The sequence below is a fragment of the Pygoscelis adeliae genome, unplaced genomic scaffold (genome assembly GCF_000699105.1).
Source record: "Pygoscelis adeliae isolate BGI_AS28 unplaced genomic scaffold, ASM69910v1 Scaffold122, whole genome shotgun sequence".
Taxonomy (NCBI): domain Eukaryota; kingdom Metazoa; phylum Chordata; class Aves; order Sphenisciformes; family Spheniscidae; genus Pygoscelis; species Pygoscelis adeliae.
In genome coordinates this window covers 89,799-102,295 of record NW_008824358.1, presented here as the reverse complement: position 1 = coordinate 102,295, position 12,497 = coordinate 89,799, and the positions used below count along the sequence as shown (strand labels likewise).

The window sequence follows — 12,497 nt, the reverse complement described above, 5'->3', positions numbered from 1 at the left end:
TTTTAAAGGGGGCAGAATTTATTTAAACAGGGAAGTATTTACAATGTCCCCCCTCCAAAAAAGTAACAAAAAAGAACAAAATTGATCTTTGCACTTAAATCAGTGGTTAGCTTTACAATACGTAGTTAAACATACCACTCAGTGCTCCAACCGCTCCAAAATTTAATGACTTTCCATCCATTATACTGGCATCACATTCTATCTCACCCAGAAGGTTTAGGTTAGACCCCAATCCTGCATTTGTAAAAGGAGAATCCTAGAAATAAGAACAAAACACTATAAGGCCACATTCCGTAACAGACTAGATCAAAACCTTTGTATAACTGATCTGATGACACTGATCTTGGTGCAGTGCACTTTCTTATTCTAGTAGTTTAATGTTCCACAACAAAAACAACAGCAATTTGAACAGGGCTAATTACTAATAATGGATATAATAATAACATTATTAGTAATTAATAACAAATTAATTACTAATAACAAATTACTATAATGGATACCTTACACCCTCTATAGGGTGTGATACATCTCAAGTGTAATAATGCGCTGATATAAAAACCAAATCACCCAACAATTTATGATCATTTATATGCAAGCAAAAGCCTTGTAACACGAGTGAAAATCTCTCCCTCCCTCCCCCAAAATACACACTTCATTTGGTCCCTAACCCGCCAAGTAACATCTAATAATCACTGCACAGACCGCAGTCTACCTTTGAAACTCTTAAGTATGACAGAGCAGCAAAACAGAACTGTACCTTTCATTAACATTCTAAGCCTATGATTGCAGCTCTGCATGCAGAAATAAAGAATCAGCATCAGTAACAATTCATTTTGTAAAATTTCTATTTGATCATTAGCATAAGGACAGTCATTACTGCGGTCTGGAAGTTTCTTGAGTAAAAACCAAGATGTATTTCATAGAAAGTATGGAACAACATTCAATAAACTAATTAAAAACCTAACTCCTCTTTTATTAGCACCTTCTGTAGCTTTTTGCAAACTCAAGGTTCTCAAACAAGAATTTTTTCATGCTAGAATTCAAAACACCCATTTTTGCTCCCCCATTTCATCAGAGCATCCCCATGACTTTAAACACACAAAGTTTCAAAGTAGCACAGTTCAGGAGCCTCACTGCCCTCTCAATATAATCCCCTCCTTCCTAGATGCAAGCACAAAATGAGCACAGGACAAAGATAACAGCCCAGAACAGCCAAACAGTAAAATTTCAGAGAGATGCTCCATGCTTTCAGAGTTTCATATCTGTTTTTATTACAACAGCATAACAACCGGATGCAACAAAGAAAAATGGTGGAATAAACCACATGTGAACACGTCGATGAAATTAGATGGTGATATTTTTACAGTACCTGTAATAAAAGCTGAAACGGGAAACAAATCTACTGGAAACAGCTCAAAGTTCTGTCTTAAATGTTATTAAGTGAACTGGTTCTTTTTTGTACATACTAATTTGTAATGAATACAAGGAAACGAAAGAAAGAGCACACAGAAATGAAAAATAAATTTGATGTTAGTCAGTTAGCTTTTGTTAACTTTCACATGAACAAGTAGTGAGTAAATTCAAAACCTGTTTTGCAAGATGTTGATTCTAATTTACAGAGATATTTAAAGTGTTCTTAGTGTTTGAGTCACCGAAACGTTATCTTCCTGAAGAATCATGAATACATAATACATGATTAATACATAATCACGAAACAGACTGTAATCTCTCCGTGTTCATTTTATACTACTCATCTTTATTTTCTGCTTTTTCCTTATGCATCCAAGTAGCAGCACAAGATTTTATCCCATTTTATCTCATCCTGCTTTACCCCACACCACAACAGATCTTCAAATTCACTGTGTATATTCATGGTGTTGTTCATTTTGACAGCAAATAAGTACATTTGAAACTTCTTTAGGATAAAGAAACGTTTGTGGTTTAGGGCACAGGGAATAACTTTCCCTAGAAGGGTAGGCGGGGGTGGGAATATGATTTAAAAAAGGCTACCAAGATGATGGCCTTGAAAAGGTGGAAGACTGCAGAGCAGCCGCTGGCTTAACCGACTTCATTGCTCCCCAGGCTCTACAAGTATGAAGAAAATTAAGTCAGTGAAGTTTAGAACAAAAGGAGCAGAGAAGTGATGGAAGGAATCTGAATGCGAACGGTGAAAGGTACTTGGAAAACAAAGTAAAAACAGGAATGCGTTAGGATGAACAATGCTTACTCCTAGTGCTGTCCGAATTCCAAGCACCTGTTCAAAATTTCTGTGGAGCTTTACTTAGCTTTACAATCAGGCTGCACTCGGTTAAGAAGATGGTCTCAGAGTTGCCAAGAGGAAGATGGTCTACTCTAACTTCACAGATCTGAAAGATGATCTGACAACAGCTTTAGACAGTGCAGGAATTGGGTGTGAACGCATGGAATTTTTGATACCTACCTGAGTGTCTCTGAGATGAGATATAAAGCCTTTGAAATGAGGCAGGGAAAAACCTTTATAAAAAATGGAAACAGACATTCACACCTACTTCTATGAATAGGCAAGGACATGAAATACACCACACAAATACATCTCTTTTTGAAAGCATTAATCTCTGCAAAGTCTGACCAAAAGATTTCAAGACTCTGATATACAAATGGAGGAACATCACTTATGAAAATTAAGGTGTATTTTGAAATGAAAATTCAAAACCTTCAAGGAATGCAGAAACATTATTAAAACAGAAGCGTGCATGCTGTCAAAGGGGGACAAAAATAAACTGAGCTAACTGAAGCAGTCTCTTTGTACCCTCGGACAGAAAAATGCAGTACTACAAGAACTACATGACTACCATAGGATGGGTAAGAACCCAATCAAAGCACGTATCCAGGAAGAGGGAGGAAGGTTTATAATACAGAAGGTATCTTCAGGAATATACTTTTATTTAAAAACGCAAGCAGAGATCAGCCTTTATATTTCTAAGGAGACTGAAAAAAGACAAGAAAGCAAACCAAGCATGAGCTTTGCATGTTAACAGCAAGCCCCACTACCATGGAAAAGTAAAAAAGAAGAGGAAAAGACAAACAAACGGCTATTCAAAGCATTTTAACAAAACGTAAGCTTTCAATTACGTGAAAAATACTAGACTACCTGGCAATTACTCCACCACTGAAGTATCGCTAACTTACAATGTATACCTGTAGCAAAGGAGATAATACAAAGCTTTAAGATGTGAAACAAGAGTTTCATTTTCCCGTCACCCATCTTGTAAAAATTCTCAGACTACCGAGGGTATCATTTTTGGTTTTAGAATCCTTTTTACTTCAAGATGTATTTATAAATGTTCTGGCAGCAAACACAGGCATGCTGAAGTTTCTAGCCGCGGTCAAAGTTGGAATGCTTGAAGAAGTTACTCAACACTGTAACACTAATAGTCCTGAATTACATCTAGGCAAATAGTTAAAATGCTCTATTTTCAACATGCATTAAAGAACATTCCATTCATCTTCGATACAGTTTTGGCCATGGTTTATTTGCAACTTTTAAAAGGGATTCAAAGTCTACACGCATTTCTTTTTACACACTGTAATTTTAAAATTTATTTTTCTGTGGGAATTTAGTGACAAGAAGTAACAGTCTACAAGGATGAGTCACGTCCCTTTCAATTACACCAGCTCAAATGTTTTCAAAGAACACTCTTGTCACAGATTACTGTTAGCCACTCTGCTGCAAAACATCATGGTATTGCTTTTAACTAGAATTAACAACTTCCAGTTCACTACCCATTAAAAGTTCATCTGTGGCGACTGCCTTAATACAACAAGGCCGCTGGCATTGTGCTTTCATCTTTAAAGATAAGTCCTTGGGACTAAGATTGTATATTCAAAAATCTTAATTACTATAAAATTAATAAATAAAGAAAAAACAATTCAACAAGAAACAAGTTCTTTCACTGCAAAATTTTGCTGACAGCCATGCAAACCCACTGCTTGAGTATACCGACAGGTTCAAAATATCCTTTGCATTGATCCACAACAACGACAAAAAAATTGAGCAATTTCAGTAGCAAGGAGATCGAAATCCAAAACATGACATCCGCTTCCCTATCGATCATATTAGTTTCCAATTTAAACTATGTTCATAAAGAACATTCTGCTGAAGTCAGATTAAAGAAACAAGTGATCTACACACAGTATTAATAAACTTAGACTACTTCTAAGTTTGAAATTTTCATCATTCTTTATAACAGACTTATGTTCTTGCCTCCAGTACCTGAACAGTGGACTATCTGAAGTGCTCTACAGTCAAAGAAAAGCTTGAAATTGCACATTGTTCTCACAGCCAGACAGCCATGCAATCAGCATGTGGTTTTGTTGAAAACTACAAGTTTTAAGGGGGGGGGGGACACGACCTCCTCCCCCACCAAAAAAAGCTGCCCAAATCCCTCTGTGTTTAAAGAGAAACTCAGACTTCATATGGTGGCTGATAGAAAGAGTGCAAGAAGAAACGGTACTGCAATAATGTCTCGTAGAAGCATATAGTGTAAATGATGACTCTTATGAAGCACCTTGTCCAGACCCATTTTATTACCAAAAGCTGAAAGAGGTAACATGTTCATTTGTTTCTCTGCAATGACAGAGTTCACAAACTGGGAAACATAACTGCCTTTAATCAACTTATCAAATACAGCTGATGCTTACGAAGACCAGCACAGCTATTTTAACGGTATTCTGGGTCAGCTGCTCTTGTTACTTTGCGAAAGAAATCTACCTTTTCTCTAGTTAACTGTTAGCATTATCATTTTAATCACAGAACACTATTTCACTTGAGATTCATATAGTCCAACAAAGAAAGGCTGTTCTTTCTCCATTTAGAGCCTGCAAAAACAAAACAAAAAACAGACAGCATACCACAAGCAAACTGTCAGTTTGCTCATAAAAGATCAAGAGCAAGTCTTGCGCCTCAACAAGTCTTTGAAGTGATGCCTCTTGGATTAGCTGAAATTCTGTGTAATAGGAGTTGTGTAATTGAGCGGAACTGAGCAAAAAAATTCATCTTTTGTGACACTTCCACGAAGAGATATTTGTGCCTTGCAAAGACTACAGATTTTTGGAATACAGCATTAAAAGTCCCAGAGAACTGTAGAAGTGATTAAATATTTCAGATAAAAACACAGCAATGTGTTCTACAGCAACCAAAATACCAAGAAGTTACAAACAGTACTCCACAATGGAATCTGTTATGACATGTTATACAAACTCTTGTTGTTCTGTATCTTAATCTGCATTACAGTGACACATGTAAACAAACACTGTTTTCATACAGATTTTCGCTATGTATTTGCCAACTCAAAATGCTAAAGTACTTTACGAAAAGACACTATTTTTTCCTGCATAAACAAAAGGCTAGTGATAGCTCATTACAGAGACAGTCAACATACAAACCTACATTTTTACCCTTAAAATTTTGTAATTGATGAGAAAAACTATTGTTTGCTTTATTGACTTGCCACATGCAGTTTCTGTTTTCCATAGAGCAATAGGAAAAATATCAGAATTAAAACAGAAGATGTAGCTCCAGAAATGACAGAGATGTCTGGAGGTGGTGTTCAGTATGAGATATGAGCAGATACAAACCTTTCAACATTTTGAAAGCTGACAGTCTAACGCTTTGGAATTTCTCATACCAGATCCAAAAAACTGCCGTTGCAAACCATACCATTTTCTGTTTTGAGTATACCTTTGATTTTTCCTCAATGTAACTGCATAGCTATGTACTTTAATTTAAAAGAAGCCCAAATCCCAAACCCAATGTTCTTTATCCCAGTAACAGAGAGAACAACCCGCAATTAAGAGGTTATATAAATCACTTAATAAATAAATGAAAGCCAATAATTACATTAATGACAGCAGTACAACCTGAACAAAATAATATTTAATCTTAAAAACAGGAAAAAGGAAAAAAATAGGTTTTGTGCAACAGTACACATAAAAATACTACCTAAGACAATTATAAAACCAGAAAGTGGAATGATGGCAGGCATCACCACGATAATACCAAGACAGATGAGGAGAAAAAGGTTGCCGATTGGAGTAATTTCATAAAGGGTTTTAATTTCATCTTAAAGCCCTAACTTCTTACACAGATGTCACTTCAGAGTATTTAAATCTACTAAAGTAAAAGAAGAAAAGTCTCTCGGGGATAACAAAAACAGATAAAATATCTACCCCAGGCACAGCTGCAAAGAGATATATAACTGTTAAGCTTCTTAAAATACGTTTTCTTGTGTGTAGCTCAGGAACACAATAAAAAAAAAATCACAACACAAAGTAGATATCTTCTATCCTCACTGAGGAGGGAACTGACACATAAAACAACCTTGTGAGGTAACAGCAGCCTCAGTTAGTTTATAGAAGTGCATTATGAATAATTCCATTAGAGAGATATCTTTTGTTTTCACCTAGCTATATTCTAATGTGTAAGATAACACATGAAAGCATATTTGAACAGTTCAGTGGAGACCAAAAGTACTGTTGAAAGCCAAGAAGCTTGCCAAGTTAAAAGTATGACTCAAGTCTTGGCTCCTAGTCAGCACATCACACATATTATTAAAGTACATACTGCCTGCCTTACGCTAACCCTATCAAGTATGTTAATTAACACTTTCCCAACATACGTGTAAGCAAATCCACTGCTAATCCTCTCAGAATACCACCATAAATTCCAAACCCAGGAAATTATTTTTACGGCACAACACTTACCTTGCCTTCCTTCTTTACTAATAAAGTTGGAGAGGAAGAAGCAGTTACTCCTTACAGAAGAGGAATACCTGTTTCAATCATTACTGCCATGGGGGATTAGTGGGCCTGGGACAATAACCAAACTGCCTCATTTATATCCCAGAAATTCTTTTAGCTTTACTCTCTTGTACATCATTTCATAAGGACCCTTTGCTAAAGTCAGATGCTATAAAAATCTCACCACTACAAAAAAACACTTCTCCAAAAACCTCACGAACAGCTGCTCATCTCTTTACGATTATCAAGATTTTCTATCTTAATTAACAAGTACCATTTTGAAATAAAAGCATTACTTGTCCTATTCTTCTACACATATTTTGTCATAAAAATCAGAAAAATGCATTATCTTACACTGAAGTCACATTTCCCCAAACAGCCTGCTTCTAGTCTCTTATCCTATCAGAGATCACACTGACCCAAACTAAAAAAAGTAAGAAAAAAAGCCTTTGGGAACTGCATTAATTTAAGCACGTAGCAAAAGTATGTTGTGGGACAAATGAGAACTTAAAATTTCTACTTAATTTTCACAGAGTCCTTTAACCGGATGGAGAGACAAGCAGCATTAAATTTATGCAATCAGTTTTGTAGAATTATCCTGAAGAACCGAAAAAGGTATGAGTAACACAACTCTGGCTATCATACTCAGAGACAGTTACCTCAACCTAATTACTACACGAGAGTGCTAATAGAACTACTAAAGACTAACCACATCTAAATTCTTTGGATCATAATTTCAAGAAATGAAACATAACTCAGTGTGAGAGATTAATGCAAACAAAAGGAATGAAGGCTTATCCTAGAATTTCTAGTTAACATATGTGACCAGTAGCATGATTTTTTCCCTAACTAAGAAGCAGAGCCAATGCAGTCTGCCTATAGCTCAGTAAGTCAGATATAAAGTTCCCTACAAAGTGTTCAATAAGTCTTTCATGACTGTATTTATTCTTGAAGGTTAAAAGACTATCTGATAAGGCACACCTAAGATGACAACCAAATTGTACCAACTAGACAACTTTTATTCAGTTTGCATTTTTAGAATGTCTTTAACTAAATTTACTCCAAAATATAGTGGAAAAGCAAAAGATAAAATAAGTGTAGCACAAAAATGGAAATCTTGGTCGATTTCCCATTTGAATTAATACCTTCCTACAGAAAAATCTGGCAGTGTATCCAAGAGACATATTTACTACTAGTCAGAAATTCATACCTCTAATTCTATAAGTGCTGCAGTCACTGCATCTGTTGCAAGAGCACCAGCCTGTAGCTTTTCAATTGCCTGTAAAACAGAATTTTTAGTTGAAGATTAGGAAATGCTAGTATTCTGTGACTAAGCCCCACATTTTCCTAGTCCTGTACAAAACAAAATCTTCACCAAATTAGTTTAAAATGTAAGAGGACATAAAAACAAGAGGCACTGGCACTAGTCAGTAGGCACCATGTGAGGACAGATCTGAAGGTATGATTTTACTACTCCGACATCACGACACTGCATTTAGCAGCAGATTCCTGCATGGTCAAATTTATAGCAAAATAAATTCTTATACCTGGTGTCCTCAGACGCTTAATGTTTCAGTCAAGAAGTTTCTATTTTTCCTTCCAAGATTCAACAAAAATCCCTAGCACCGTATATGGCAATTGTCATGAAACTGAACAGAATCTACAAGTAAGCTTATCTAAAAGCCAACACATGAAAACAAATCAAATAACGTTATCTTCAAATTATATACGCACACAGAAATGAACTTCTAGAGCCTAATATTATTTCTTAGATCCATACTGGACAAGACCTTACAGTCAAGTTCTCTCAGGGAACCCCAGAAAACAACTACGGCTGCATCTTCAGTCGCAAGACAAACCTGCGACTTGTTTGTTCTTCATACAAGATATTTATGTTGGCTACCTAGTTTAAGGAACCAAATGGAATCTCAAATTAAACTTAAATTCAACTGCAAACAACCTTTTTCGACACATAATTAGCTGGAAAATGAGTATCATCAGGGCTATTGCACAACTTTAATGAAGCTAGTGTTAAGTTTGGATGATCTTTGAGGCTTCTCATTACAAAATTAGATCGGTATTAGGATTGAGCAACAGAACTGTAAGATGAAGTGATAATTATCAGAGGCCAACTCTGAGACTCCTCTAAAAAGCCTGCCAAGCTCCCCAGCTCCTTCTCCCTGGAGAAAGCAAAAGGCATTAGAAATTTTGGAGACAGGTCTTCCAGCTTCTCATTCAATTCTTAGTAGACAGGACTTGCCAGTTCCAAAGCTAAGTTCTTGGAGGAGGAAGAAAAAAAAAAAAAAGTAATTTCAATGGAAATGAAGGTCTTGTCATTTCTCCCTTTCCAGCTTTGGGAAGAGGGTTTTGATTTTTTTTTTTTTTTTTTTTCCTGTTTCTACCTCCCCTCCCATTAAGAACTTAAGATCGATCAAGAAGAAAAGAAATCCCTGCATTCTCAGAGCAATCTGGTTGCTAGAGTTTAAACAAATCCCGAAAAGAGTAGACATTGATGAAAGAAAAATCCAGACACCATATTTAGCTCCAGAAATCCCAGAGCCTCAGGAACATTGCGGGAAGCTGTAGGACTACTCTGTGTAGGTACCACTGTGTCCTTCTCCTGTTCCCCCACTGTTCCTGTGGTGTCTGCCATTTGCCACCACTGATGAGAATGTTGCTGCACCTCATGGCCATGCAATCTATTGACTCGGTATCACGTTCACTGTTGCTGCTCCATTTTTCCTCTAGAGATGCATACAGCCTAAGTAGCTAAACCCAGATATGCCCATTCAAACTGAAGGGACAGTGCTACCGAATACATTTCTTGTATACCCGCTACAAGACTGTGGAGCTGGTGAGACATACCTTCTGACAGGCTCTTTTGCACACATGCTTGTATTCTTTAGCTTTGGATTCTGAATGATAACCTGCACCTACAGTTAAGGCAAAAGGAAAAGAGGATTATACTACCTGTCAAACTACAGCCTATAGTTCGCATAAAGAATTAAGACACAGACAGATACAGCCTTCCTTATTCTGGATTACATTGGCATTTCCTTTTTGTATCAATGATTGACAACTTTATGCGTTCCAACATTAATTCAAATACACTCAGTAAAACACAGGATACAGAGCAAATATGCAGAAGCATACAGGTATAAATCTCAGCGCCATACAATCTGCTCTCATAAACATTCTCCAAGAGGTTCCAGTTTTGCTCATTCTTGGATGATTTCCAGTGTAGCTTTTTTATTTATTGTCCATCATTGGGCAAAAACCCTGGGTTTAAGTCAAACCCCAATCTTCCTTTTACTGCTGATTTGCAAGTTTGCAGTTACCATTCTGTTCATCTTCTCGTGTTTATGCTACATGTTTAGAGCTCATTACTCCTGCTGCAGGACCAGGAGAGTTCCTGGAAATAAAGATCATACAATTTTTTTCACCTTTTTCTCATTTTCAGGCTTTATGTCTATCCTGTTGCATCTAACAATTTTGCCCTGTTTTGTAGCCACTGCCCCCTGCTTCCATACCTGAAAAATTTATCAGCGCCCACTATCCAACTAAGTATAGCACCAGAAAAATAACAGACAAGACTAGCAGACTGATATTTAAATTCCATCTTCTTCTGTTTTCTTGGGTTTTGAACTTGAAAAAATATGCTTGTACTTATCTCAATTTCCCTTTCCTCAGCTCTAGAAGTGTTACCTTTGAGGAATCTAATAAAATAAGTTTAACACTACTAGTGAAAGAAAAAGAGTTTTAGACAGAGTAAACCAACACAGTAAAAGACAACATTGAACAATTCTCTTTGCTCTTAAAATAGAATACCAGGGTCATCAAATATCAACCCAGAATAAGTTCTTTGAGGTTTTTTTAGGTTTTTTACCTTAAGGATTTTACAAACCAAGTAGCATGTTGGTTTTTCAAATGCTTTAGGTGTCACCAAGCTACTTAGCTCAATTTCACCTCATGTCATCACACATATGTACAACCAAATATATAGTCAGATGTAAGCATCACTAATATTTTCAAGATGAACAGTATTTAAGAAAGAACCTATTAGAAGAGAATTTATGAACAAGACACGCATAACACATCATTTTTGTATCACATCTGAGTAGATGACCTCTTCATTACATGTGGAAAAAATAAATAGTAATTCACTTAAATACGAACAATATCAAAAAAAAGAGACTTGGAGGAAAACTTTCAGAAGGGTAAAAAAAAAGTGAAGTTCTGCAACAAACAGCCTAAGGAGGTTTCAAAAAGTCTTAACTAGACTGTCCTTATAGACAAGCTAGACAAAAAACTGTCAGTAATGAAACAGCTATGTTTGATCTTTCTCTAGGGTAAGGAAATAGACTGAAAGATCTCTCACGTTTTGTAGATTTCCCAAGCTTAGCAGGTAACTGCAGAATTCGACTTTTTATAACCATTTAATTTAGGGATTTTGTTTGGGGTTTTCTTTGTCGAGGAGGAAAAAACCCTACCATTCTGAACACCCAGAAACCTACATTTTTATTATCAATTTCCAAGATCCTCCAGCCAATGCAACTTCCAATCAAACTCTCCACTCCCAGATTTACACCTGAAGTTAATGTCACTTCATTAACATACTAGTAGTCCAAAGCCAATATAAAATTTTTGTTGATATTGAGTTTGTATATGCACTATTTCCATTCCAGCTGTTATGCTTCTGCATCTTACCTGCATGGACAAGCACAAATCCCACTCGTTTCCCTCTTTGGGTTTGCTTTGTTTCGGGCTCTTTGACCACCACTTTTACAGCTGTAACCTGAGACGATTTGGAAGGTAACACTTCTACTGAACTTATCCCCTTCTCCATGATCATACATTAGGATCACCATCTTCTACTGGAAAAGAGCATCCTTCCATTCAGAAATAAACTCTGGAGAGGAATCATCCTAAAACCAAATCACATGCATACGTTAGATACTGATTTCAAGAGATGAATTTCACACAAATAACTTCAGAAAGAACTTTTGGAAGAGAGGTTTGAAAGAAGGAGACTATGCCTCTTGAAAGAAGGGCTTCTAAGTTCTGCCTCTTCCCTAGCTAACGGCATTAATGAGACTTAAAATAATCAAAAGTCCACGTTGCAAGTTGAAAGCAGCCTTTTCGTTACGACTTAACTTGAACCTAATCATCTTTCCAGACATTGTAGGGAATTGTTGATACAAGGCTTGCCCGTGACTGAGAGAAAGCTGCTTTCCATGGTCTCCTTTTATTCAGCAGTACAACTTATTTCTCCTCCCATCACGCCTAGCTAGTTTTTAATGTGAGGCTGCTCTACAGCCACAATGTTTACTTCTTAAAAGTGTTGTTCCCTGCTTGTGTGGAAAGTCCTAAGCAGCGCTGTAGCAATGCTGGCAAAAGCCGAAAGACAGTATACATGGTTGCACGGCACAATCTCCTATCCTCAAATCACACACTGGCATCTGCCTGCGTGATTTTGTGTCTACATTTTATGTAGGGGATGTAGAATCCGTGCATTAACACAAATTCAATAGTCATATAAGAAGTTACAAACACGTGCTGCAGAGAATTGTAGCATATGAGTAACACTTAAAAATGCCATACCTTTTCCTTTCTTTTGCAGGAAATAGCTGTTTAAGATCCTATAATGAAATCCTACTCTTCCACACTTTTTCACCCCTTACCCTTGTTATTCTCCACTAATTTGCAGGCAGGGAAGAAAA

General features: G+C 36.6%; 1 protein-coding gene across 1 annotated transcript in view; it reads right to left on the bottom strand.

Moving 5' to 3' along the window:
* The window catches only part of TASP1 (taspase, threonine aspartase, 1), an 86,181-nt gene extending 74,479 nt beyond the window's left edge, over positions 1–11,702 (bottom strand). Inside the window, exons 1-4 of the mRNA XM_009319560.1 lie at positions 11,485–11,702; positions 9,643–9,710; positions 7,988–8,056; positions 136–256 (exon numbers count right to left, since the gene is read on the bottom strand). Coding sequence (XP_009317835.1) covers positions 136–256; positions 7,988–8,056; positions 9,643–9,710; positions 11,485–11,629 — 403 coding nt within the window. The 5' untranslated portion in view covers positions 11,630–11,702. The remainder of the gene's footprint in view (positions 1–135; positions 257–7,987; positions 8,057–9,642; positions 9,711–11,484) is intronic.
* Between the last annotated feature and the right edge of the window lie 795 nt (positions 11,703–12,497).